Genomic DNA, 27188 nt, shown 5'->3' on the forward strand with positions numbered 1-27188 from the left:
TGAACTTTTTTTCTAAAAGAGAAATCAAAATGAAATGAAACTTTTGTCTGTCTTGGTCTTAGTGGAGTCTTCCTCATGCTCTGAGTTATTAAAGATTCTAATCACAATTGTTGTAATGGTGTAGTGGGTTCTGTTTTGTGCATTACAGTGCAGTATTACAACTCACATGGACCAGGAATATCAGTAGTTCTCAGCTCCCTGAAGGGTAGTACTTGGGCTGTTGCAGTGAACACGTGACACAGTGCCTTAAGGTAACAGTGACTCCACTGCCCTTAAAGCAGTACTTTTATACAATATTGACCTATTTTAGGTGTTTAATAATTGGACAACTTCAGTTTGCTTATTTGAAAACTGATAATCTTTAAGGAAATATTTTCTGAAAGAATATTACATTATTAGATACAAATAAAAACTAAGATTTGAATTTCAGTTATGCCTTTCATAGCCTTGGGTCATCTCAAAGCATGGTTGCAGCCAATGAGAATGGACACCTGATCTACTTCCTCAAGGTTTCCATCTGGTGGTGAATGTTAAAGTTTGCCCAATTTTCTTACTTGCTCCTCATTTCTCATCCAGCTATGTTACCCTCCCTCTTAATCCTCCTTTGCCTCATCTCTCTACTTTTCATTCTTAATTTGATGCATCTTTAACCGAACACAATATAGATGCTGCATGACCTGCTGAGTTCCTCCAGCAGATTGTTTGTTTGTTGCTCCAGATTCCAGCATCTGCAGTCTCTTATGTCTCCACTAAGAGAGTAAAGCTATTTGGTACATTCTGGTAAATTAGGTAAACGTACCACTGTGCAAATGCACAATCTTAATTTTGGATACTGAAATTTTTTTATTAATTCAGTTTGAAGTCTGAGCAAAATTAACAAACCCAAACCTAGTCTGTTGAGAAAGGCTGAGACCTTCAAGATTTTTTTAATATAAACATTAGTTATCCATTGAATTGCTATTGACCACCAAACTGAAATGCATGATAACGTTTTGTAAAATCATGACTTCATGAAAGGCATGATAAATACAAGTGATTCTTGTGTAAAGGAGGTTTACCAGAATGGTTTTAGGGATGAGGAATTTTAACTACAAGATTAGGTTGGAGAAATCACAATTGTTCTTTTTGAAGCAAAGGAAGTTGAGAGGTGATTGGATAGAGGTGTAAATATCATAATTGATTTGGTTAAGAACATGAGAAATAGAGCACAATTAGGCCAATCAGTGTCCCTTGAACCTATTCTGCCATCCAAGATCATGGCTGAACTTCTCTTCAAAACCATTTTTGTCCCCTACCCCCATATCCCTTGATTCCTCGAATGTCCAAAAATCTGTTAATTTCAGTTTTAATTTAAATCAGTAACTAAGCCTCCAGAGCCTTTCAAGCTCAGAAAATTCCAAACATTCACCACCGTCGACTTGAAGAAAGGTAGACAAAAGGCAGGCAAAGTAAAGTTGTTCCCATTACCTGATCATACAAGTAGGGGACCCAGATTTGAGGTTTTAGGGAATGCAAAGAAGAATGATTTTTTGCAGCAAATGGTAGTGATCTGATGCTAACTTCCACAAGGTTGGGAAAACAAAGACAATCAATGATCTGAAAAGAAAATTTATAGGCACTTGAAGGAAGTAAATTTACAGGACTGTGAGAAAAGAGAGTTCTGACTGGCTTGCTTTCCCGAGACCTGCTAAGACCTCCTTTTGCATTTTTACAAGTAGGCCTTTGTATTACTAATCAGTTAAATTTTACATTTTGTGCTGTTATCTCAGCATTGGTATATTTCTTACACATTTTATCACATATATATAATACATGTGGATATTTTAAATAAAAAGCATGCAAATCAGTCTGTACCAAATTAAGTTTTATGAATCCTGTAGTGAATTGGAAATCATTTCTATATTTCTCCTTCAATAAATGTGTCTAATGTAGGATAGAAATTCAATTAGTTGCATGTATTTTATGCTGCCTTTTAATGGTTGGGCAGTGAGATTTTTGTAATGCTTATACTGAGGTTTCTGGCAGCTTCTTGATAAACCACATCAGCACCATCTGCTGGCAAAAGGACAGCTATGTCAGCATTGTGGCATTTGAAATAACAGAAGTATTTTTCACACATAAGATCAGGGTCACTCCTTTGGCTGAGTGCTAGTGCTCCCTAAAGCGATCACCTGATCTGCATTTAGTTTCTCCAGTGTAGAGGAAGGATTCCGCAGAAGTCACTGTTGAAGACTTCCTGTTGCCTGAGACCTTAATTCATCTTCCCACTGGCACTCTGCCCTTTCAGTCTGTGATCTCCTGAACTGTTACAACAAGCAAGCTTGAAGAACACCACCTCATCTTCCCTCTGGACTCGTTGCAATCAACAGCACTCAGTATCAACTTCAGATAATTCGCTCCTCCTTTCTCTCTGCATCAGAACTAGCCACTTCTGCCTACCATTATTTCGGATCAGTTTTTCTGTTTTTTTCCTCTTTGTGTAGTCTAGCTTGATAGGGCATGTCCCACAGCCTTAGCATTGGCAATGCATTACACAGATAAACTTAATCTGATCCCAACTAAAGGCATAAGGTCATGCAGTGTCACCCTCTCACAGATATTCCCTTTGTTCCACTCATCTCCTTCACCCACCTTCTCTACTACCTAAACTAACTTGTTAAACTAACAGTCCTGGACCTGAACACTAACTGTTTCTCTTTCCACAGATGCTGCCTGTCTGACCTGCTGAGCGTTTCCAGCATTTTCTGTTCTTGTTTTAGATTTCCAGCATCTACTCTATTTTAATTTTTGAAGACGGGATGAATTTTGACTAATGACCTCTTAATTCATCAAAACAACGTAGATCTCTGTAAGACTTTACTAATTCCTCAGGCTACCTCAAGGTACTATACGACCAATAAACTTTCAAAGGAGGAGCATTTATGTTTCTTATAGGCAAGTGTGGCAAACAGCATGGCTTCATCACAAAGGAATCAGTTTTGTTTATATTGCCAGACAAAGGGAAGTTGGCTCCGTCAAAGAAAGCTTCCAGCTCTTACTACCTTTTACAACAGCTTCTTTCCTCAAGTGCCACATACGTCAAATGCTTATAATGAGGTCAGGCCCTCTGCCTTTAGTTTGCATACTGATGATTTTTAGTCTATCATCAAATTTCCCCTCAATTCTCTCTGTCTAAACAGCTCCTAATTTTTCAAGGGACTTAGGACACATGGAGGTGAACATTACTTGGTGCTTTCTACATCCTTTATTGTTTCTCCAGTCTGGGTGGGGAGAATATGCACTTTCGGGAAAAAGCAAATGAGTAGCAGTAACATCAAGGATGTATAGTTTGAGTGTATATGACGTGGTATTCTCAATCAGTGTGTTGATGAACCAATGAGAGAACATGCTGTTTTAGTCTTAGCATTGCGTAATAAGAAAGAGCTTATTCATGATCTGGTCATAAAGGAATAGAGATAACAATACAATAGCATTTATGTACAAATTGAAAGTAATTTAGTTTAATCCAAAACTGCGGTCTTGATCCTGAATGAAGCAAACTATGAAGGTGTGAAGTGTGAGTTGGCTATAGAAGATCGAGAGAGAGAGAGAGAGAGAGAACAGGTAGCTGTAAATCTGTTGTTCTGACATCATTAAGTGCTGGAATCTATTACTAGGGAAGTGTTAACAGGGCACTCGGATCATAATAAATTTATGAAATTTTATGAAAGTGAAATCTGATGTCAATTCTTTTAAATCTTGTAACGTGCAAAAGAGATAAGGGTGAATTAGTTGATATGATGTGTTTGCACTTTAAGGAGGCTTTCAATAAACAAAATTATTATAGGTAATATAATAGTGTGGATTGAGGATTGATTAGTGGGAAGAAAATAATGAGTAGTACTAAACTGGCTGTAATTAAGTTGGAAGGCTGCTGGGATACTATAGTGTCAGTGCTGGGCTGCAGTTGTTCACAATCTATATCTGTGATTTGGATAAGGGGACGAAGTGTAATATAGCCAAGTTTGCTGATGATGCAAAGCTGGGTGGTAATGTGGGTGGTGAGATGGGTGCAGCAAGATTTCAGCAGGATATAGAGAGGTTATTTGAAGGGGCTAGAACATGCGGATGGAAATGTGGAAAAGTGTGAGCTCGTCCACTTTGGAAGCAAAAATAGAGAGATGGGGAATCTTTTAAATGGTAAGATATTGAAAGGTGGTGGTGTCCAGAGGGATCTGGGTGTCTTTGTACATGAATCACTGAAAGTTAACGTGCAAACAGCAAGAAATTCAAAAGACAAATAGTGTGTTGTCCTTTGTTGCAAGCAAATCTAAAGTGAAGAGTGGCGATGTCTTGCTGCAATGACATAGAGCCCTGGTGAGATTATATTTGGAATATTGTGTGCAGATCTAGTCCCTGTACCCAAGGAAAGCTATACTTGCAATAGAATGAGTGGATCAAAGATTAACGAGATTGATTCCTGCATGGGATACAAGGATAGATCAAACAGACTAAGCCTATACTTACTTGAGTTTAGAGGAATGAGAGGTGATCTTATTGAAATGTACAAGATTCTTATATGGTTTAGTAGAGTAGCTACAAAGTTAATGTTTTCCCTGTCTGGGGTGTGCAGAACCAGGGGTCACAGTGTCAAAATAAGGGATCTGGCATTCAAGACAAAGATAATACAGGTCAAGAGGGAAGTCCTGTGAGCCAGGTCCAGGGATCTGCTGGACTACCCTAATAAGAAACCTGACAAGAAGTGGCTCCAGTTATCTCCTCCGGGTGTGAGAATCCCTACCTGCAGGAGTAACAGAGAAATAAATTTTAAGTCCTCACTGGAATCATGTGGACCACTAAAAACATGAGTGGAGATCCATTTTGATAATAGATCAGGGATTCATTCATTGTTGTGTTGTAATCAGTGCAGGTGGTCCTGCAAAACAGCATGGGAGGAATTATTATCATTATCAGGGCTTCTGCACCTGAGTATCACTGCACTATGTTGGTGGTAACGATTGAAGTGTAAAGAGGATCACTTGGTTTGCATTGAGGACCATGATTTTGCAAGCTCCTCTCTTCCAGGGAGTTCCTCATATCCCATGGGGGTAATGCTTCCATTCTTTGCTTAGCTGGGAGGTCAAGCCGTGTATTCTGAGAATCCTCATGGTAGCTACCTTTTTCCTCCTACTCTTCTTCCTCCTGCTGTTTTCCAACCTCTGCCTGGAGGGCTTGAAGCTCTGGGTCTCCTTTCTGCTCTTCCTCTGGCCCCAGCTGCAAGGTTATGCTACACACCTCCACATAGTCTCCACATCTGGTGGTGTACACTTAAGGTGCCTAGACTGACGCAGGCTACAAAATCTTAAGTAGGCTTTTTCCACTGCCATCCTGGTACTTTAGTTTCCTCCTTATATCTGTGTTCAGCTGGTGTTGATGTTGAGTCTTCTGGTGTGAGTGTCCATGAAGTAGAGGGTACCCCTTGCTGCCCCAGCATCTATCCTTCAGGGCAGTTCCAGCTGCTGAACATGTCCGGTTCTGTGACCTCTCTCAGGATGGAGTCACAGATGCTGTCTAGAGATTTACAACCACCTGCATATTGAGGAAGTGAAAAGTTTTTCCTGTTCATAAAAAGGCTCACTGGTCATTGCCCTGAAAGCTTGAACCTGCAAATACATTGTTCACAAATGCAGGATACAGTGTCTCTGAAGGCACTGTGGGAGTAGGTTCTTGGCTTATGGACATGCCTTTGCCTCCTGTCCCGAGGTCCCTGACTTACTAAGTGACTAACCATGGCAGGAGCAACACATCCAGTAAAGGAGTACTGCAGCAGTGTCACTGCTGAGGCACCCATTCATTCAGTAACTCAGCAGCTAGTCTCCAGAGGAAGCACTCCCTATTAGTGGTAGGACAATCTCTGGACTTTGCAAGGTTCTGCAGGGATCCGGTCAGGTCTCCTGATGTCAATAGAATACCCTTCTAAATAACAAAGTAATGAACTAGCAGGGTGTGCTTCTTGTTCTACAGTGGGGTCAAAGTCGGAGCTTTTGGCAGATATGGAAGCGGTGTGAATAGTGATGCCATTAGGTACACATCAGAAGCCGGGAACAGATCATCATGGATTGTCGTCTGAAATGTCCAGTCCAGTTTTGCAACTTGTATGGATTCACCTCGAAATGTTCACAAAATGGAATTTTTCTAATTAAAATCAAAATTTGATTACATAGCACTGCTTTTCTTCTTAGCTTTCTGCAATTCATTTTCTAAGCCAAAGATTTTCAAGATTTTTATTTTACTTTAAGAGCCACCTGCTGCAAACATAGCTGTAAAGTGTTTGCTCGGCTGCATGTAGGACATGTGCCCTGATTGTATTTTGCCTAAATTCTCCGCTGTGTGGTATTTGCTCTGCAGGCAGATCTTTTGCATAGATTATTCAAGGTTGCATATACCCTGTAGTTGTTGTCTTACGCACAACCTTGATGGCTGTTTGACCTTGAACTGGGTTTCGAGTGCCACTTCCTTCTTACCACCAACACCATCTGCTGGCCTCTGCCACCATCACGTTCACTGATATTTTTATTTGTGTCTTCATCAACTCTAGATGCTGCTGGTCCTCTCTTTGCCAGCCACAGAATTCTTCCATATAAATTGTAAATAATCGATATTTCCTAGCCCGGCTTCTATCCCACATTACCCCCACTTCTTGCCACACTTCATTTGACTCCCTGTTTATTTATAATCAAGTTCGATGTCTTTGTTTTCCTCTCCAATGAATTCACAGTCTAACTCTGCAACCTTATGAGACGTGTGCATCCATTGCTCTTCTCATTCTGGTGTTCTAATGTTGCCTTTTCTTCATTCCTCTTCATGTTGCAGACTCTTCAGCTATCGATACGTTACCTTCAGAAATCTCCTCAAGATCCACCAGTTTAATTTTGCTTTCAGTCATTATATCGCCTCTTTGAAATCTTACAGACATTTTATTATATTAAAAACACCATTTAGGATAATAACTGTAAGCATGGCTAGAAATAGTTGCTCTGCATTGAACCACAATGTGCAGGAGGTGTGCCCTGCTTGTATTTTGTTTGGTGAAGCACATTTCTAATTGTGCAAGAGTAGCTGTGGGTTTTCAGAAAACAGTCTCATTTTGCTCAAGTTTTGTCAGATCCCAAATCTTGATTTAACCACAACTATCTTGAGTCAGTGATACCAAAACAAATTTTGCACTATTACACCCATATAAATGTGAGTGTAGTTAAAATTGGATCCAACTGCTTCTTGGACAGTGCAGTTGTGACAAAATCAAGAATCATTTGTTTCACAACATTCCAAAGTAAACCACTGACAATTGGATAATTACTGTGGTTGTAGGAAAGCAGACATTTTCATGTAAGCTCAAAACCTGAAATAAAGGCAGAGAATGGGTCAGGCAGCATCCATGGGGAGAAAAAAAAATCATCTGATTGGTTCTGTTGTCTTACAGGGAAAAGCCCTGGATCCTTCCCAATCAGGTTTTAATTGATAGCCATTGCAAGAGTACTCCATAGAGGAATCTACTAACATCAAACAAATATTACTGACTACATGGTGCCTTTGAAAGACTGGTGATGGGGCAGCTGTGCATTTGTTGCACCCTCTTAAGTTTGTACTAATTTGGTGTGAGGAAGAATAATTCCTTTTGGTGTTTTCAATATAAGGGCCACACATGAAAGATTTGTCAGTAATTCCAATACGTTCTTGTTATTTTTAAGGGCATTGCGTTCCTGTGGTCCAGGTGGGCCCCCACATATAAAACTCGTCTTAGAGTGGGACCAAAGGATGAAAGACAGGTAAGTCAGAAGCTGCAGATGTTGAAGAAATATTTACTGAAAATCAAAAAATTCTGCAAATGCTGGAAGTCTGAAATTGAAACAGAAAATGCTGGACCGGCAGTATATGTAGGAAGAGAAACAAAGTGAACATTTCAGGTCAAAGACCCTTTGTCAGAAGCAGAACAGAGAGAAATAAGAAAAGGTAGTTTTAAGTTGCAGAGAGGGTAAGTAGGACAGAGCAAAGGTTGGTGAAATTTAATCTTGATAACTGTGAAATGATGCATTTTGGTAGGTCAATAAGGTCATATACACAATGAATGGCAGGGCGCCAGAGAGTAATGAGGAACAGAGAGACCATGGTGTACAAGTCTAAAGATTCCTGATGGTGGCAGCAGAACTAGATAGAGTGGGATGCTAGCCTTCATTAACCAGGGCATAGAATATAAGAGCAGGGAAGTTATGGTACATTTATAAGCATTGGTGAGGCCACATCTGGACTGTTGTGTATAGTTTTGATCGCCACAGTACAGAAAAGACATGATTCCTCAGGAGAGGGTGCAGCGGAGGTTCACCAGGATGGAATGTCTCAGTTATGAGGAGAGACTGGATAGGCTGAGTTTGTTCGCTTTTCTTGGAGCAGAGAGTGGGCCGGGGCGGGGGCAGTGGACCTGATAGAGACGTACAAAATTATGAGGGCGTAGATAGTACAAAGTGCTTCCCCATAGCAGAAGGACCTCTAACCTGAGGGCATAGGTTTAAGGTAAGGAATGAGAAGTTTAGAGAGGATAGGAGGAAAAATGCTTACACCTAGAGGGTGGTTGGAATTTGGAGTGCACTGCCAGAGGGGCAGAGACTCTCGCAACATTTAGGAATCACATTTGAATCGCCAAGTCTCAAAAGGCTAAGGACCACGTGGTGGTAAATGGGATAAGTATAGATGGGTACTTGACAGCTGGCACAGACAGGATAGGGAGAAGGGCCTTTTTCTGTGCTCTATTACTCTATGAGGTGATGGGAGGGATGGATGGGATGAAGGGTGAGTCCATGGGGAGATTCAAAAACACCGGAAAAGCTGCTTATCTGGGAATGGACGTAAGTCAGCAATGAGAGGGTTAATGGGTAAATACGACATTGTGAATTAGGTCACGGCACAATGTCTTGGATGCATGTTGTTTATGCAAGACAGATCGTAAGAGCTGGCCCAGGAGTGCATTCAAAAAAACAGGGTTACAGGGAGAGGCCAGGTTTGCTGTCAGAATGAGTCATCCAGTCAAATGATTACCCTTCTTTGTGTTGCTCATATAGCAGGGCTGCTGATGTGGGCAGGACGGGCTGTATTACTAGAGAGAAAAACTGAGCCAGTATCACAGATAGATGATTTAGAGCAGAAATGACCTGTTCTGATACAGATGTAGAAAGCGAGTTACCTAAAATTGGAGAACCCGGTGTTGGGTCTGGAAGACTGAAGTGTGCCCAAAAGAAAGATGAGGTGCTATTCCTGAAGCTTGCAGTGGACCTCGCTGTAACAGTGCAGAAGCTCACAGACGGATGAGTTAGACTGCGAGGAGGAGAATCAAAGTAGCAAGCAACAGGAAACTCTGGGTCATTCCTGTAGACTGAATGCAGTCTATGTTTGGTTTCTTAATTGTGGAGTAAACAACACTGTGAACATCACAGGTGGTACACTATATTTGAAGAAGAACAAGTGAATTGCTGCTTCAACTGGCTGTTTGGGTTCCTGTGTAGCATCAGTCTTGATCTTTTATCTACAAGATTGTGTTATTAAAATGTAGTACAACGTGAATGAGCAGTGTACATGAACTGAAAGAAAGCATCCTGACACATTATGAATATGAGATAGTGGAAACTTTGTCAAGCAAAATGATACAATACATCTAATAAAAGTGAAAATGGTAAAGTTCCTTGCGGATCATAAAATCTTGTATTGCAGAGTACAGATCTGATAGTTCTAACAGCACTATTACAAATTCAAATCTGACACATATACCCACTAAGGTTTAATGGTTCCAAGAAGCCTCTTAAATTCTCATCATCCTGAATCCATTAACACAGGATCCAGAAATATAAAATGAGATTCCCTTGAATTCTGGTCCATATCTCTATGCCTTGCAGATGCACATGCAATCACAGTGAATGTAGTCCAAGTTAACACTGGATGAGATGATGCGGAATTCAGTTCATTAGTTTATCAATCCCATAACAGGTTAAACAAATAAGCCAGTGAGTATGCTAAGAGACATTTGGTACAACTATTGTAACTTTCTATCCATGCACCTCTGCTAAAATAAGTTAAGGGCTTACATTGACATGGGACTGGATGTTTGAGCTGAGAGGAAACGCAGGCTGAGCTGAGAATGTTCACCATGAAGACAAGACAGATCAAAGTTATAAGAGGCACAGTTACTTAAGATAATAAACTCTCCACAGCAAATTGAAATACAGAAGTTAGATGGACAGTTTTGAGTTACTGAAGATTGATATCTGTCTGAAATAGATTGACAAGAAAGATGAAAGGTCCTACAAGAGAACTACCTTTCGGTAAGAGGACTGATTGAGAGATATGCAATTGTGCTTAATGTGATATGGTATGAAGTTCTAAGGGCTGGTCATTAGGACTGCAATGTATTGTATGGTTCAATACGTCTCTGCTGCTCTGTGGAAAGTGCAACAGGCATTATTGGAGCTTGTAACCCCAGTGGAATATTTCTTTGCTTTTCAGCTTGTTTGGAAGTATTCAGGAAGAAGTAATCCAGGACGCAGAGAGTGTTCGCATGCAGCAGCAGGCACATCAGCAGGCACACAGCTGTACATTGGCTGAGTGCTTCGAGATGTATACAAAGGAGGAACAAGTAAGAAGGGAGTTAGGGCTGTCAGTCATGTAGACCATGGTATATCTGTTATACATCAAGGCTGCAGGTCCAGAAATTTCCTTAATACATTGTAATGGCATTAAAATGGCATTGTGAGTCAGCTAACAGTATTTCCAAAAGCTCTGTAAACACTACAGTGTTTGACTGAGAGGTTTCCAGAACAGTGTTGTAGGTTTCTCTGTATAACATCATGCTGCAGCAGTTTCAGCATTCGCTATTGTTTGATTTACAGGGAGTTCCTTGTAAAAGGAATAGAGAATAGCTGATCTTAGTAACAATGACCATGAAACCACCAGACTGTTGTAAAAACTCATCTGGTTCACTGATATCTTTCAGGGAAGGAAATTTGGCATCATTACCAGTCTGATCCACTTGTGGCCCCTCATCCACAGCAATGTGGTTGATCCTCAACTGGCCCAACAAACCTCAACTGCCATGTAGCTTAGCAGCCACAACCTCACCAGCCAGCCCATAAAGGAACATACTACAAGCAAGACTCTTCCAGCTACAAGGAGTGGTGCTGCTTAAAGAATAGATTCTGCAGTAATTCGGATGGGGTGTTGGGGGGTTGCAGGGCAGGGGAAGGAATGAGACCACCCTAGGTAGGCTGGTGCAGAGTAGTAACTGTGCAGGGAACCACGGAGACCCTCCAGCGATAGAGTTAGTTACCCCTGGCAGGTTGTTGCTAGGGAGGCCTCTGTGAGGAAGAATACAACAAGAGCGTAACGTACGGAAGCTTGGAGTGCAGGCAAATCTCCAAGCCCCCTCTGTCCCCTCCTGAGGACCAAAAGAAAAGTAGATAAGGCATTCTGTCCTTCAATGTGGAGCTTGGGTAATCTCCCTAATGGAACTGTGAGCAGCAGCCCGTTGAGACGTGACAGAGATCAGCAAAGCAGAATGATCCTGAGGCAAGGGAGCTGAGAATGACCATGACCTTGTCCTTGATGAGTAAAGTGGTCCAGGCTCACATGAGAGACTGTATTTAAAGTCATAGGAAGTGACAAGTCACAGCGAGGACAAAGAATGCCTATAAGTGCCAGTCCTTTAAGTGGCAAATTGAAGCAAAAACACAGTAAGCAAAACGTGGTTGTTTAGTGAGGGAATAAGAACTGCTGTTTTTCAGACCTTTTGGGTTGAAAGTCAGCCCAGAAATGAATTCTGGGTGTTGCTCTACTATTGGATGGTGGGGAAGAGGGAGAGGCAGAAGGTGGATTATATTGGAAAAGAGATGCTACCTCAACTAAGAATTGGGAGTTGAGTTTCTGGCAAGGTACTAAGATAACTGGAACTGGATGCAGCTTTGATCTACTCTGTGTTAAGTCAATTTTCAACTGTGTTATTCCATTTTTTGTTTGGAAATAAGAAAGAATAGCACACTGCACTCTATATAGGTATAGAAATTAAATCAGCTGTATAAATAAAAATCATCAATGGAAGCTGAATTCTGCATCCTATAAAGGAAATTCTCAAAAACACATCTGGAGCTTAATTGGGTTTAATCTGGCTGCAGGCAAGTCTTTAGTTTACTCATTTCTCCCATATTGTTGGATTGTTCCTCACAAAGTCAACCATTCCCTATGGCAGTTTGAGCAATGACTTAATGCTGGATCTCTTCCATGCTTATAGCTCAACCAGTCCCCACGAGCTACATGAGAATGGGTTGCCCTTCTGTTGATGCTTGTGATTTATCGTTTACTTTTTGAGCTTTTGGCACCCAGCTTCCAACAGTCCAGCTGAAATCAGCATTTTGCCAAGTGCTGAACTGCTGCTCATGAATTATTGGTTGTACATCACTGATGTGGCACAGTGTTGTGTCAGTGCACTCACTGCAATCTATTGGAGTACATAAGGAGCACACTCTAAATATGAAATCTTATTTTCTGGTGCAAGCTATTTCTCAATGATGAAAAGCATGACAATGCGGGTCATTTCTTTCTCTACAGCTAGCCCCGGATGATGCCTGGCGATGCCCCCACTGTAAAAATCTTCAGCAGGGAATGGTCAAGCTTAATCTATGGACTTTGCCTGACATTCTTATTATTCACCTGAAACGATTTCGCCAGGTATTTATGAGTAAAAATATGGCAGCGATTTATTTAATATTTATTATTTGGTGTGCATTGATGTTATTGGATACCATAGTAAAGTGTGTTGTGGTTAAGTTTACGGAACATTTACTTAATATAGTTTTTATATTGGATGGATGAGTAGTGCATCATTTTTCAAAGGAAATTGCAGCAAAGTGTTCAGATCTGTACTTTTCAATGATTTGGTCCTGTATAGTGTATCACAGTGCTCTCTGTGCAGTGGGAATGCATAAACTTAACTTTGATCCTTATTTGAGTTGATAGTGTGATTAATGATGCCTTTTAGTCTTACTATTAATTTTTTTTTCTTTTAAAATAAGCAAATGCTGCAGTTGCCTAGTGTGAACAAGTTTATGCCTCTTTATTAAAATTGCATACAGTAGAATTAGATTCACACACATTCCTGCACATGTGAGCTAGTTGCAGCCTGCAGTCCATCTCACCACCTGCATTTCCCATCCGCCCAGATACATAAGGTTCCCTGAATCTAAGAGATGTCCCATGTGGTGGAGCAGGCCTCAGGTACCAGATCCTGAGACCCCCTTCCCCAGAAAATCTTGGTGACCATTTATACCTGAAGACATCTAGAGACTTCTTGAGAAGATTTAAATAAATACACATTAGTTGGAAAAATTAAAAAAAACAATTAAACACATCTTAAAATTTTAATCAATGATTAAAAGTACTTAAGTAAGTAAAACTTCTCCCTTTACTTACCTTTCCTTATGGGATCGATGACCCCATTCAAAAGGATGGAGATGCTGCTCTTCTACCAGCCAACCCTGGTGTGAAACTGAGGAGCCCCATGCAGAGTCCATTCATCCCCTCTGCTCTAATGCTCCACCACTGGGATTGGTGGAGACTCCAATAGAGGAACATCTCATCTCGGATTTCCATGTTTGATCATGAGCAAGCATCCGAGGTGTGCTGAACATGGAGTGGAGGGAGCAGGTTGTTCTCAATGGAAAACTCAATCAGGCCTATTATCTCACAGTGTGACATTAAACCACTTTTTGTTGTTACTGGGAACACTTAATAGTAATTTGCACGTCTGTTTCAGAAATTGTACAGAACACAGTTTCAAGAATCAGTTCAACAGTTATAGCTGCTATCTCTGACTCACATTTGCACCTGGCAAAGTTTAAAGTGTTCAACAAGAAGGGTGTTGTCACTTTGCTGAGGATGTATTACAGACCTCCTAACAGTCAACAGAAGATAGAGGAACAGATATGTAGGCAAATAGCAGAGAATTGTAATAAAAATAAGGTTATTGTACTAGGGGATTTCAATTCCCGAATACTAACTGGGAATACCTTAGCGTAAAAGGCTCAGAGGGGATGGAATTTTTGAGGTGTGCCCTGGAGAGCTCTTTGTACCATGTAGATAGACTAACAAGGGAAGGAGCATTACTGGACCTTGGGGAATGTAGCTGGTCAAGTGTGAGTGGGGGAGCATTTTGGAGATCGTGACCATAGCTTCATATATTTCAAAGTGGTTGTGGAAAAAGTTATAGATAGACCAGTAATAAAGGTCATAAATTAGAGGAAGGCCAATATCATTAAAATAAGGTTGGACCCCATAAAGGTAGACTGAGAACATTTACTTGCAGGTATGTTTACCTCTGTACAGTGGGAATTATTCAGAGGAGAAATAGCAAGAGTTCAAGGCCAACATATTCCTTTAAGGGTAAAAGCCATGGGTAAAAAGTACAGGGAATCCTGGATGGTGACAGATATCGAGGGTTAGATAATTTGAAAAAAGGAAGCATATGCTAGGTATGGAGAACTAAAGAATGGGGAGGCCCATCAAGGGAGCAATCTGTGCGTGGAATCAGAAGAGATAGGTAAAGTCCTAAATGAATATTTTTCATCAGCATTCACAAAGAAAACAGACTTTGTTGTTGGGGGATTCAGTGAAGAGGAAGGTAGAATTCTAGTGCAGGTCTCCATAAATAAAAAGAAGATACTCAGTGCTTTAGTGGGCTTACAGATGGATAAATCCCCAGGGCCAGATGAAATTTATCCCAGGCTCCTATGGGAGGCAAGGGAAGAGGTTGCTAGAGCTCTGACTGAGATTTGTAAACCTTCGCTGGCCTCAAGTGAAGTACCAGATGATTGGAGGACAGGCTAGGTCTGTTTTCTCTGGAGCACAGGAGGTTAAGAGGGGACATGATTGAACTATATAAAGTTATAAGGGGTATAGAAAAGGTAGATTGCAGGAAAGTTGTCCCCATATGAAAGAGAGATAAAACTAGAGAACATAGATTTCGGGTAAAGGGTAAGAGATTTAGGGGGGATCTGAGTGGGACCATTTTTACCCAGAGAGTGGTGAGTACCTGGTAAACACTACCTGAGAGCGTGGTGGCAGCAGAATCGCTAACAGCACTTAAGAAGTACTTAGATGAACACTTGAATCACCGAGGCATAGAAAGCTATGGGCCAAGTGCTGAAAAGTGAGATTAATACGGATGGGTGCCCACTGGTCAGTGTGGACATAATGGGCCAAATGGCCTGTTTCCACATTGTATGACTCTAAAACTTCTTTAATCTAGCAAAAGGCAGTTAAATGAGATCCCCATTATTTGTTCAATCATCTACTTATCATCTTTTTGTGAAAAGTCTTCATTTTAGTCTGTTTTGAGCAAATTTTCTTCAACATAGAAAAGATTTGCGTGAAATTGTCTTATATGAAGAAGCCTTTTGAACAGCAGTGACCTTGTGTAAAGGTTCATTAAATGAACTTTCGTTTGAGTCTGGGAGTTAACTTTAAATTCCGCTAAATCTATAACACTGCAGTTTACCTGGTTTAGGTTTGTTTGGATATTTGTTAATGAGCCACAACCATTTCATACCCACACAGGAAACAAATAATTATACACCCTTAACTGAACCCGTGCATCCTCAAAGTAAATATTGCACTTATGGGGTTGTGGATTCTATAATGTTTCAAAGAATACAGAGTTGTCAACATATAGTTATTTTTTTGCATCAGTATTTTCATGTAACTAACTGGGACATACGGAAGAGTAAGGATATTTTGTTTTCCTTGTGAATTGTGGGCACTAGAAGGATGATGACAATCAATAACCTGTTAACAGTTATGCTGCCAAAAGGTTTTATTAAGGTTTTACTGTATTACAATGTTGGACAAAGCATAGAAATTTAATATATGGTTTTATATTTTGGTCTTTCAGGTGGGAGAGAGAAGAACCAAGCTGTCCACCCTGGTAAAATTTCCACTCATTGGCATTGACATGGGGCCACATGTAGTGAAGAGAAATCAGAGTGCAAAGAACTTTTTATCCCATTGGTCACCATGGCGGCGCCCACGTACTCCCTCTGGGAGTAAAGAAGAAAACTTTGTGTATGACTTGTATGCTGTGTGCAACCACCATGGGAGCATGCAAGGAGGTCATTATACAGGTAGGATTCCATTATTCTCGCACTCTGGCATACAGTATCCATGATTAAAAATGTTACATTAATATATGCAAGTGTCACACAACAGAGCAGCCTTAAGATCGTTAAAAAAAATGCAGGGTCTTGACCTGAAACATTGACCATTCCTTTGCCTCCACAGATGCTGCTTGACCCACTCTGTTCCTCCAGCAGTTTGTTTTTTGCTCAGCCTTATGATCATGTATAGATTGAAATGAGTCCAAAACAAGCTAAGTACATTTCAACTTCTAATCTTCCAGAGCAAGCCACACTAAAATGGCCTGATTCTTTTTGTTTAGCAGTAAGCTTTCATGGCCTTAAAAGGACCGGCTTACACCTGTGTTTATAAAGCAGAGTATCATCCAATTCTGTTCTCTGCACCCCTGAGGGGGCTGGGTTGCTAACTAACTAATTTCTAAATTTTGCTGAAGGCTAATTTCTGCCACATTACATTCAAAGTATTTTCTTAAAGAAAAACAAACAGGAGAGCTAATCATTTGCACAGCTTCAAGAAACTTATTCACTTGAGTCACAACCTTGCAGTTGTCGACATTAAACATACCCACAAAAGCAGATTGGTGTCAGATCCCTGAAAGGAATGAGGACTTTTGATGCCATAAACCTGCAAGACCAAAGAACAATTAACCTGTGCTCATATTTATTTAGCAGTATTTTGTGGCTTTTGGCAAGGTTCACCTTAACCAACAAATGATCATATCTTGTGCACAGACGCTGGTTTACATAAAGCATCAGATCATGACCTTCCGTGAGCAACTTCACCGACAAGCTGTTTGTGTGCATTTTATTTAGGGCTTTTATTAAGAGCACACACTTCTTTCAAGCATCAAACACTTCCCCACCTTAGCCATTACATTTAATTATATCCCCTGACTTATAGTGAGCAGTATCATATTTGACCTTCAAGTCCAAGGACTAGTTTCTTAAAAGTGTATCCACTAAGAGTCATAGAGTCATAAGCAGAGAAACAGGGCCTTCAGCCCAACTGGTCCATGTCGACCAAGATTCCCATCGAAGGTAGTCCCATTTGCCCACTTTTGGCCCATATCCCTCTAAACATTTCCTATCCATGTACCTGCCCAAGTACCTTTTAAATGTTGTTAAAGTACTTGCCTCAACCACTACCTCTGGCAGCTCATTCCATATACTGACCACTCTCTGGGTGAAAAAGTTGTCCTCAGGTTCCTATTAAATCTTTCTCCTCTCACCTTTAGTTCTTGATTCCCCAACCCTCGGAAAAAGATTGTGTGCATTCACCCTGTGTATGCCTCTTATAATTTTAAACACCTCCATAAGATCACCCCTCATTCTCCTAAGCTCCAATGAGATAAAGTCACAACCTGCTCAACCTCTCTCCATAACTTAGTCCCTTGAGTCCCGGCAACATCCTCATAAATCTTCTTTTCATTCTTCCCAGCTTAATGGCATCTTTCCTATAGCAGTGTGACCGAAACTGAACGCAATATTCCAAATGTGGCCTCACTAACATCTTGTACATCTGCAACATTACATCCCAATTTCTATACTCGATGCCCTGACTGATGAAGGCCAGTGTCTCAGAAGCCTTCTTCACCACCCTGTCTACCTGTGACACCAATTTCAGGGAACCATGTACTTGTACTCCTAGGTCCCTCTGTTCTACAGCACTCCCCAGGGCCCTACCATTCACTGTGAATGTCCTACCCTCACTTGTCTTCCCAAACTGCAACATCTTGCACTTATCCAAATTAAACTCCATTTGCCATTCCTCATCCCACTTACCCAGCAGAACAAGATCCCCCTGTAAATCCTGATAACCATCTTCACTGTCAATGACACCACCTATTTTAGTGTCATCTGCAGACTTACTAACTATGCCTTGTACATTCTCATCCAAATCTTTGATATAAATGAAAAATAGCAATGAGCCTGGCACTGAGCCTTGGGGAACACCACTAGTCATGGGCCTCTAGCCCAAAAAACAACCTTCGACCATCTCCCTCTATCAATTCCTCATCAAGTCAATTCTGTATCCAATTAGCTAGCTCTCCCTGGATCCCGTGTGATCTAACTTTACATAGAAGCCTACCATGTGGAACCTTATCAAAGGCCTTACTGGAGACCATATAGACTATATCTACTGCCCTGCCCTCATTGAACTTCTTGGTTACTTCTTCAAAAAACTCAAAATTCATGAGACATGATCTGCCATGCTGACTGTCCCTAATCAACCCCTGTCTTTCCAAATGCTTATATATCTTATCTCAGAATCCATTCCTGTAATTTATTTTTGCAGCCCTTCTTAAATAAAGGCACAACATTAGCCACCCTCCAGTCTTCTGGCACTTCACCCATTGCTAATTATGATGCATATATCTCAGCCAGGGCTCCTGCGATTTCTTCTCTTGCTTCCCACGGTGTTCTTGGAAGTTCTTACCACTTCCAGAATAATATTTCATTACTTTAATAGTCACTGTTATTTTAACAAAATCATGACACTAGTAATACTCGAAGTTACCTCTGCTTGCATTACCTTTAATTGGTTGTGCTGTAATCCCTATTAAAATGGCCATTGTACTTGCTGATACTTACAGTTCAATTATTGTGGTTCTGTTTCCAAAAGTCCGTTTCCGAATTTGGTCACATGCAGCTTCACAGCTGTCAGTTAATTAATTACAGCCTCAAGACACAATTTGGACTTTAGTGAGTACTTTAATTCAATGATAAATACACCTTCATTTCACAGGCCATGGTTTCTGGGACAGTAGGATAGCGGGCGGTTAATTAAATGCCAGCCAATCTCCAAAGATACTTTTCAAGATCAGTCAGGAGATTGAGAAGAACTGGTGTATTTTGCCAAGTTGGATTAGTAGGAGCACTGATTTTTCAGCTTTGGAGACAACTCTTAGAACTGAGGAGCCTTAAGAAGAGGATTCAATTGTCTGTAAGGAGAAATGGGTAGCAGTATCTGGTGCAGGTCTCCGGGACAGCTAGTGGGAACCTCTGGAAAGATTTCAGGGGCTGAAAAGACATGTCTCAGCATCATTTGGATGGTTCTGAGACTGGAGAGAACTGAGTGCAATGTTGAAGGTTTGTGGACACTGTCAGACAGCCCCAGGATTTGGTTGTGGCTGGGAGATTTGTAGAACACCCTCATAAATTGCGCAAGAATTGAAGAAAGGGTTTTGTAATGTGAAGTGACATTGGCAGGATTGAGGGATGGAGGATTGGTTGCATTGATGGAGCGAGGGCAGAGCTACCTCTGTTTGGGGAAACTCATTTGCAGATTATGTTCCACCGGCCTCCTGAGAGGGCAGACAGAGGAAATGGAACACAAACTGATCAGCTTAAACTCCCAGAATAAAATCCTGCCCTGTTCTCACAATTTGATCTTACCATCCCTGTGCATGAGATGGTGTTCTAGCAGTTCAGTGGAGTTGCACTTTTCCTCAGCAACCCGCGCATGAAATAAAGCTTTCCTTGGAATGGGACATGTTACAAAGGTTTGCGGGTTTATCTATGTCACTTTGGAAATTCTACCTGGCACCATGGGTAACACAATGTGTTACGCAGATGATGGGCACAGTACCCATTCAGAACATTCATCAGATGTGGGCGTGGCCGGCAATGCCAGGATTTATTATCTATCCTGAATTTTCCCCTGAAATGAAGGGTCATCTAAAAGTCAACCACATTGGAGGGTCTGGAGGCGCGTATCGGCCAGACTGGGTAAGGAACATAGGGTTTCTTCCTGGGAGGACACTAATGAAATGGATAGGTTTTATGACCTCCCAGTAGACTTAGGATTAATTTTACTGAGGCTAACTTAATTTAAATTCCATTTGAATTCCCCAGCTGCTACAGTGGGATATAGACTCGTGTTCCTGGATCTTTGGTCCAGAACCCTGACTGGGGGACCCCAGATATGCCAAAAGTCCAATTTCTAGGCTCGCATGTCTTAACTCAAGCAATTAGTTATTTATCTGTTTTTTTTATTTTGCCGCAGCTGTTCACAGCAGAATGGGGCAATAGAGATTGTAAATTAAAGTATTGAACCAAAATTGCTGGATATTGACAAGGAAATTAATCTCTGTTGTGATAGCTCAGTGTGTTTGGCATGGTTCTTTTGTCTCTTGAGTATTATTGTCAGATGATGGAATTTTGTCTCTTTCTTACTGGGAGAATCCCAATCTGGAGCATTTATGACGTTGTAGGACAATCTGCTGCTTAACCACCAGTTTTATATAGGAATGATCATAAAACTGCAGTCTTCTTTAAAAGCAAGTTGAAATGTGCAACCAAATATCTCCTTTAGCATTTCATCAAGTACAAAAACTTCACTTTGTATGCTGTGCCATTAGTAGGGTTGTAATAACAACAGGAAGTTATCTTTATCAGATTACATGTGGGGGAGACTGTTATTGACTACTTCCCGATTATATCTGCACCCAACAAACCACACCTCTGTAAGTGTGTCTTTTTTTCTCTGCATAACAAACCATGAAATTGAATTTGCACATCTTTCATAAATTCTAAAGCAAGTTTTATTTTGCATCCTGCTACACAGAGAGGGAGGAACCATTACTCGGTAAATGTGGTTAAAGACAGATGTATCATTTTATAAGTTGTACACAAATGAAGGTAGAGATGATGCACAATAAGTTCATCGTGTTAGTTTCACAGTAATAAAGGTTGTGACTTTCTCGTCCCTCCTTATCCTCCTGAACCCCTCTGTGGCCTTTGAACCAGCCGATCAGCTCCTTCTCCTTCCTCACGTCTCCATTGCCTAATATACTGGAACAGCTCTTTAACTCCAGTTTTATATTTCCAGTTATAGTCAGAATGGCCACAGCAACGTCACTGAAGACCCATGAGATATTCCCTGGTTCCTCTACCTTACTGGCTGTTGCAGCCCACCATGGCATTTATATCAGTGTGGTTCTACCTCGCTGCCATCCCTCACTGCCTCTCTGTCAGATCGCTGACCTGACATGTTCTTGGATGAGCAAGAATTTCCTCTAAACTGAACAGCAATTGCACAACCCAGTGATATCTGGACAACAGGGTCTAATATTAGCATGTCAGTGCTTTTAGTAGTTCCATTGATTCCAGTGGTGGCTCCATATGATTTCACAGACCTTCTGATCATTTGAAAAATAGCTTTAAATGTTTCTGATAGACTGAGTCTGTCATTGTTGTCTGGGATTTGAATTTGAACATTGAGAACCGGAAGACCCTTTATTAAGTCACGACAGATTTTTTTTTCAGTATGAAAACCAGCCAGCATCTATTTTTGCTAATGGCCTGTATTGTTCTTTGTAGCCGTTAGAATATACATTCATGAGTTAAACAAGAGAAATGTTTGTAAAGTTGTGCCTTTGTAGAGTAGGAAAAAGAAGATTCCAATCATCTATATTTATTAGCAACAAACAATCTGCTGGATGAACTCAGCAGATTGAGCAACATCTGTGGGGGCAAAGGAATTGTCAACGTTTCAGTTTGAAACCCTACATCAGGACTGTATAATGCAAGCATCTGCAGTCCCTTGTCTCCATCTATATTTCTTCTGTCTTTCACAACGTCAGCATGTCCCAAAGTGATTTGTAATCAGTTAACTGTGAGTGTAGTATGGTATTTCGGGGAAGCACAGCAGCCAATCTGCAGGGAGAAGTGTCAATCAAACAGCAGTGTGATAAGTCATTAGATAGCCAGTTTTTTATAGCATCGATTGAGTGATAAGTTTCTGATGTGACACCTCGGGAAATCCCCTACTCTTCTTTAAACATTCCCATGTCCATGAAAGGGGAAATGGAGTCTTGCTTCATCATCTCATTTGAAAGGCAGTATCTTCAAAAGGACAGCATTTGCTCAGTACGATTTGATTATGTCCTGACTGTACTGGAGTTGAAGTTGCACTCGTGACCTTCTAATTTGAAGGAAATTGTTTCATCAACGAGTGAAGATGGACGTCATATTAAGTGATTCAGTTGGCCAACGCACAGCTCAACCATTTTGAAACTTTGAAACACACCCTTATTGGCCTGCTCTGTGTACTGACTATTTGTAGAACTGAAAGGATGTCTTTTGCTTGGGGTATAACGTTTCTGAGAGAGTAAGGGTGATGTTGCATGGTAAACCTGGGTATAGGTCATGTGACATCTTTGGTTGGACAAAGTAAGGAAACATTGGTGGTGTGTTGGCAGTCTATGCCCATGGAGAGGTACAGGCTAAAGCCAAGAGGGTAACTAGTGAATAAAGTTATATTGTTGGAATTTGTTTCATTTTTCTTCTGTTCATAAATCTCTCCAACCACCTATTTTTCCTCTCAATGGAAGAAAATGAAATGAGTGACGTCTCCAACTTAGCCACTCACAGAAAACATCTTTCTGTTGCACAGTACGCATTCAAAAAGAGCAAACTCTCAAAACATTCTAAAAAGTGGCAGGGTGGGGCAGGGGTGAGAAAGTGCAAAACCATCAACATATAAAGTTTCAAAAAAATACAGAATGTTTCGTTGGACCTTCATGTAAATGCCAGTAACCCAGTCAACAAATGACCTTCTGGCCCATGTCAATTCTATGATTTTTACCAAGTGATAAAGGCTGTGTGATAGAGAAGATGGGAGCTCCAAATGCTTGTCTCACTTCCTTTATACATCAGCCATGTGCAGTAATTATTAACATTCCTACTCACAAAATAAATGTTTTAAAGATGTTAAATACTTAATGAGCCTACTGTGTAACTGGGATGTTTTGGAAAGAAATGCTTAAGAACAGCTATTTGATTCTGATTTATTGATTTCACTCTGTGTTTTCCAGCGTACTGCAGAAACTCTGTTGATGGACAGTGGTATGGCTATGATGACAGTAATGTTGAATTGATTCCAGAAGAAGAGATCTGTACTCGTAGTGCTTACATACTCTTTTACCAAAAAAGGAACACCATTCCACCCTGGTCAGCCAACAGCTCTGTGACAGGTGCGTGGGGTTTGTTACTGTAATCATGTTGTATTCAATGTGCTGCCCTTTTCAGTCAAGATTGGGCCTAATGCACCTGGAAGTGGCACTGCAAGATGCCCAAGGTAGTGTGTGCAGTTGAGCAGGCCTTGCAGGTAAGTTTCCTGATAACCTGGAGATAGATCATGGAACAAATGAATTCAGGAATGGGGTGAGCAGGGACGGGGAGGGGGGAGGAGGGAAAAGGGACAATATTGAGCAGGATGTGTTAAAGATGACTGGGGGGAGATGATCAAGGTTGAGATAAAGGTAATTGGGTTGGTAGAGAGGAAACTCGAGAGAGAAATCTGCACTGTGGGGAAATGAACAGGAGATGGGGGAAGAGGGGTGGTATTAGGAAGAGAGTTACAGAGTGGGAAGATAATTGGAGAAGGTCACAAAGAGGAGGGTGATGGTGAGTCATGAATTGGGAGATGTTCATCAGTGGGATGGTGTTGAATGGACGATCAGTGCATCAGCAACCGGAAACTGAGTGGGATTGATCACTGAGAAAGAGAGCCTACCTGGACGAAGGTGGGTGCTTTGGGCTTCCTGGCAGTAACCCAGATAAGGTTGAGCACCAGAACAGACTTCACCCCAGGCCAGTGTCATTTTCAGGCCCAATCTGTTTAAATTTTGCAAGTGACATCAAAACAAGCTTGTGTGCTGCTTGTGATCAGTGCATGTGTTCAGTGGCTTCCACATGTGTTCAGTATGCACATGTGTGTTGTACACAGGGAGAACTCTGACCAGAAATGTGATTTGGGCTCCATTCACAACTTCCTAACTCCAAGAATGCACTGGAAAGGTTGCAAAGGAGATTTAAAATGTTGTTTCTGGGACTTGAAAAGTGTAGTTATGAGCAAAGCTCAGATAAGGTAAAGTTATTTTTGTTGGAACATGGGAGAAATGAAGATTTTGTGCCATATAGTCAAATATCTAGTTAGTACACAATACATAAAAAGTGTAGACTGTTGGTAGTCTACACTTAATACTGCAAAAATTTTGACAAGCGATGGTTTAATGACAAGCAAGCACGGGATGTTACAATTAAGCTTATGAAGTTAAGGATAAGGAATTATTTTGCGTGTAAGTTTGTGCAAAGAGACTGAGCTGGATTTAGTGGCAAGAGCTGGTATATTTGAACAGTTCAGGAAAAGGGCATGAAGCAACAATGAGCTGAGAAAGTGGTTCATTAAAAAGGATCTTGATGATTCATGATTGGTCACGAAGAGTAAGGTACACTTCTGCAAGATATTCATTGGATAGGTGGTGTTCCATGTAAACAAGCTAAAACCAAGATTTGAGTGAGTGGTGGTATAGGACAACAGGTTGTTGTTATAGTTAAGAGGATGTGTAAGATAATTTGTAACTTCTGTGAAGAAAGATGCACCCGCAAAATGGTTTTATCAACTTGCAAGTACTGTGTCACGTGCTTTTAATTTTGAAAAAAGCACAGATGTCGTTGAAGCAGCAGGTAATTGTTATATTACATTAATGAACAATATTTTCATAGTAACAGCAGATTGCCAATGAATTGTGAAATGGAAATTCTTGGTGAATTTTGCCCCAATTGTATTTTATTGCTAAACGCTGAAAGCTTAGCTTTATCTTGTCATCCTGAAAGTTGATCATTGATACTGATAACGTCTGCTGTTAGGAAACATTTGAGTATAACTCTTGCCTTTATGAGGCTGCCTTTTGACATTTGAGAGACAAATAGGCAACTATTCATACACATTGTTAACCATGATGACACAATAATATATTTATGTTGCTTCTCTGTAGTATATATTTGTAGCACAGAAGTCTCAGAGCAACTTGCTTTAGCTGGGTGTCTGATTAGTTCATGATGAGTTAAGCAGGAAAGCCCTCAGTAACTGTCCTAGTTTGCTTGTAGTCCTGTAATTATCTGTGTAGTTGCTCTGATACATCAATAAAGAAGTATTCTTTCCCTCATCAACAAAATATGATTTCAGAATAAAATTCAGGTACTTTGAATCAGATTTCCAGTTGCAAAAATAACTGAAACGTGGGGCTCCTGCTTTTAAGTGTCTTTAGTTAGTGTAAACTTGGCCAGTTAGTGGGTGAAATATTTGCTGTTCTCACCTTGTCCCCAAACCAACCTACTCCTGTGAGCTGGCTTCTTCAGAAAGAAAATGGAGTCTTATTGTACATATGCAAATTGGATCTGATGACATAATTAAGAACTTATATGCAGTCAGAACCAGAGGTTAGAGTGGTGGGGATAAACACCTTTGTCAGCTTCTCTTGTGGGCCCACTTGTAGCAGAAGATCTCTACTGGGTCTCACAAGCAGCAATGGTACTTCCTTAACCTTACCCTCCTAATTTCAACCCCTGATCATTGTCCTTTTATTTTAAAGCTCACTAACCCATTAATCTGCAGTTCTGGCCTCCAGCTCTGCTGGCATTCAGTGACCATGCAATAAATCTGCTCAGCATCTGGGCAGGAGACATGAGTACATTATTTAAGATCACTAGGACATCCATACTTAGGTTAATCAGGACCTTCGGCCTAATACAGCACCCCTCACACCCTCCCTAATTTTGGGAAGAGTTTTGCTTTGGAGGAGTCACTTAGGAAATCATGATCATCAAATTGTAATTGACTTAATGATGGCACTGCTAATGAACTAATTGCTCATTTCATCCAAAATGTAATTGACAAATATAATTCCCAGAGTTGGCCAGTGTGGTAGCAGGCCCAGAACGCTTAGTAGAAGAGCTATATTTTAATCCTGTTGATTTTATATAATTATTTCTTTTCATGCAGGCTCCACAAGTTCATCAATCTCTGATCATTGGCTTAACCGGCTAACTGGAGACAGCAAACGAGGGAGCCTAGTATCCCGAGGGTCCACGAATTGCACATCCCTTCCTTCCTCTCCAGACTCTCCTGTCTTCCCTGATAATCCGATAAAGGATAAAAATGGTATGATGTGTTCAAAGTAGGGACCTTCAGACATTAGAGTCAGGGAGAGAGTTCCTCTGTACCACTCAACCATAACTGGAGACACAAGAAACTACAGATGTTGGAATCCGAGCTGCTGGAGGAACTCAGCGGGTCAGGCAGCATCTGTAGAAGGAAGTGGACAGCTGAGCTTTTGGGTCGAGACCCTTAATCTGAACAAAATGAATACAAAGAAGTGAGGGGGAGGGATGGGGCAAGAGCTGGCAATTGCCAGGTGGATCCGGATGAGAAGGGGTTGATTGGCAGATGGAGTTAGGTGGGGAAGGGAAGGGTGGAGATAGCGACAGAGGCTGGGAGGTAGTAAGTGGAGACAACAAAGGGCTGCAGATAATGGAATCTGATCAGGAATAAGGGAGGGATGATGGGCAGTTGGGAACAGTAGCGGAATGGTGATGAACAGATGGAAGAGGTGGGGATTGGAAAGAAACTGGCTGATAGGGGCTGAGGTGGGTTAGAAAGAAGGATGTGTGTGAGAACACCTGGGTAGATTAGAAAGAAAGAAAAAGGTTCAGAGGAGGAGAAGGTTACCTGAAACTGGAGAATTCAGTGTTCATGTCATTGCATTGTAGAACCATGTAGGCAGAATATGAGGTGCTGTTCTTCTGGTTTGTATTTGGCCTCATCCTGGCAGTGGAGGAGGCTGAGGACAGACAGGTCGGTGTAGAATGGGAAGAGGAATTAAAATGGCTAGCAACCAGGAGCTCCGGATAGCCACTGTGGACAGAGTGCTCAGCAAATCAATCACTTAGTCTGCGCCCGGCCTCACCAATGTTGACGAGGCCACATCGAGAGCACCAGATGCAATAGTTGAGGTTGGAGGAGGTGCATGTGAATGTAGCCATACGGGTGCCCAAGGCTTGATTTGTAGGAAGTGAGAGGAATCGAAAGAGAGCTTGTTCAGGGTAAGAACAAGTTTTGCCAAGCAGGGGAGAGTGTCAGTAGAGGCGAAATGGTTGGATCTATGTTCGAGAAAGAAATCGAGAGCTCTAAGATCTTCT

The 27188-nt window shown here is 41.1% G+C and overlaps 1 protein-coding gene across 1 annotated transcript in view; it reads left to right on the top strand.

Moving 5' to 3' along the window:
• Window positions 1-27188, top strand: part of usp43a (ubiquitin specific peptidase 43a) — a 338744-nt gene that overhangs the window by 308366 nt on the left and 3190 nt on the right. The window contains exons 10-15 of the mRNA XM_052033131.1: window positions 7731-7808; window positions 10531-10660; window positions 12625-12744; window positions 15962-16190; window positions 23021-23179; window positions 25993-26151. Coding sequence (XP_051889091.1) covers window positions 7731-7808; window positions 10531-10660; window positions 12625-12744; window positions 15962-16190; window positions 23021-23179; window positions 25993-26151 — 875 coding nt within the window. The remainder of the gene's footprint in view (window positions 1-7730; window positions 7809-10530; window positions 10661-12624; window positions 12745-15961; window positions 16191-23020; window positions 23180-25992; window positions 26152-27188) is intronic.

This window comes from Pristis pectinata, chromosome 18, assembly GCF_009764475.1.
Source record: "Pristis pectinata isolate sPriPec2 chromosome 18, sPriPec2.1.pri, whole genome shotgun sequence".
Lineage (NCBI taxonomy): Eukaryota > Metazoa > Chordata > Chondrichthyes > Rhinopristiformes > Pristidae > Pristis > Pristis pectinata.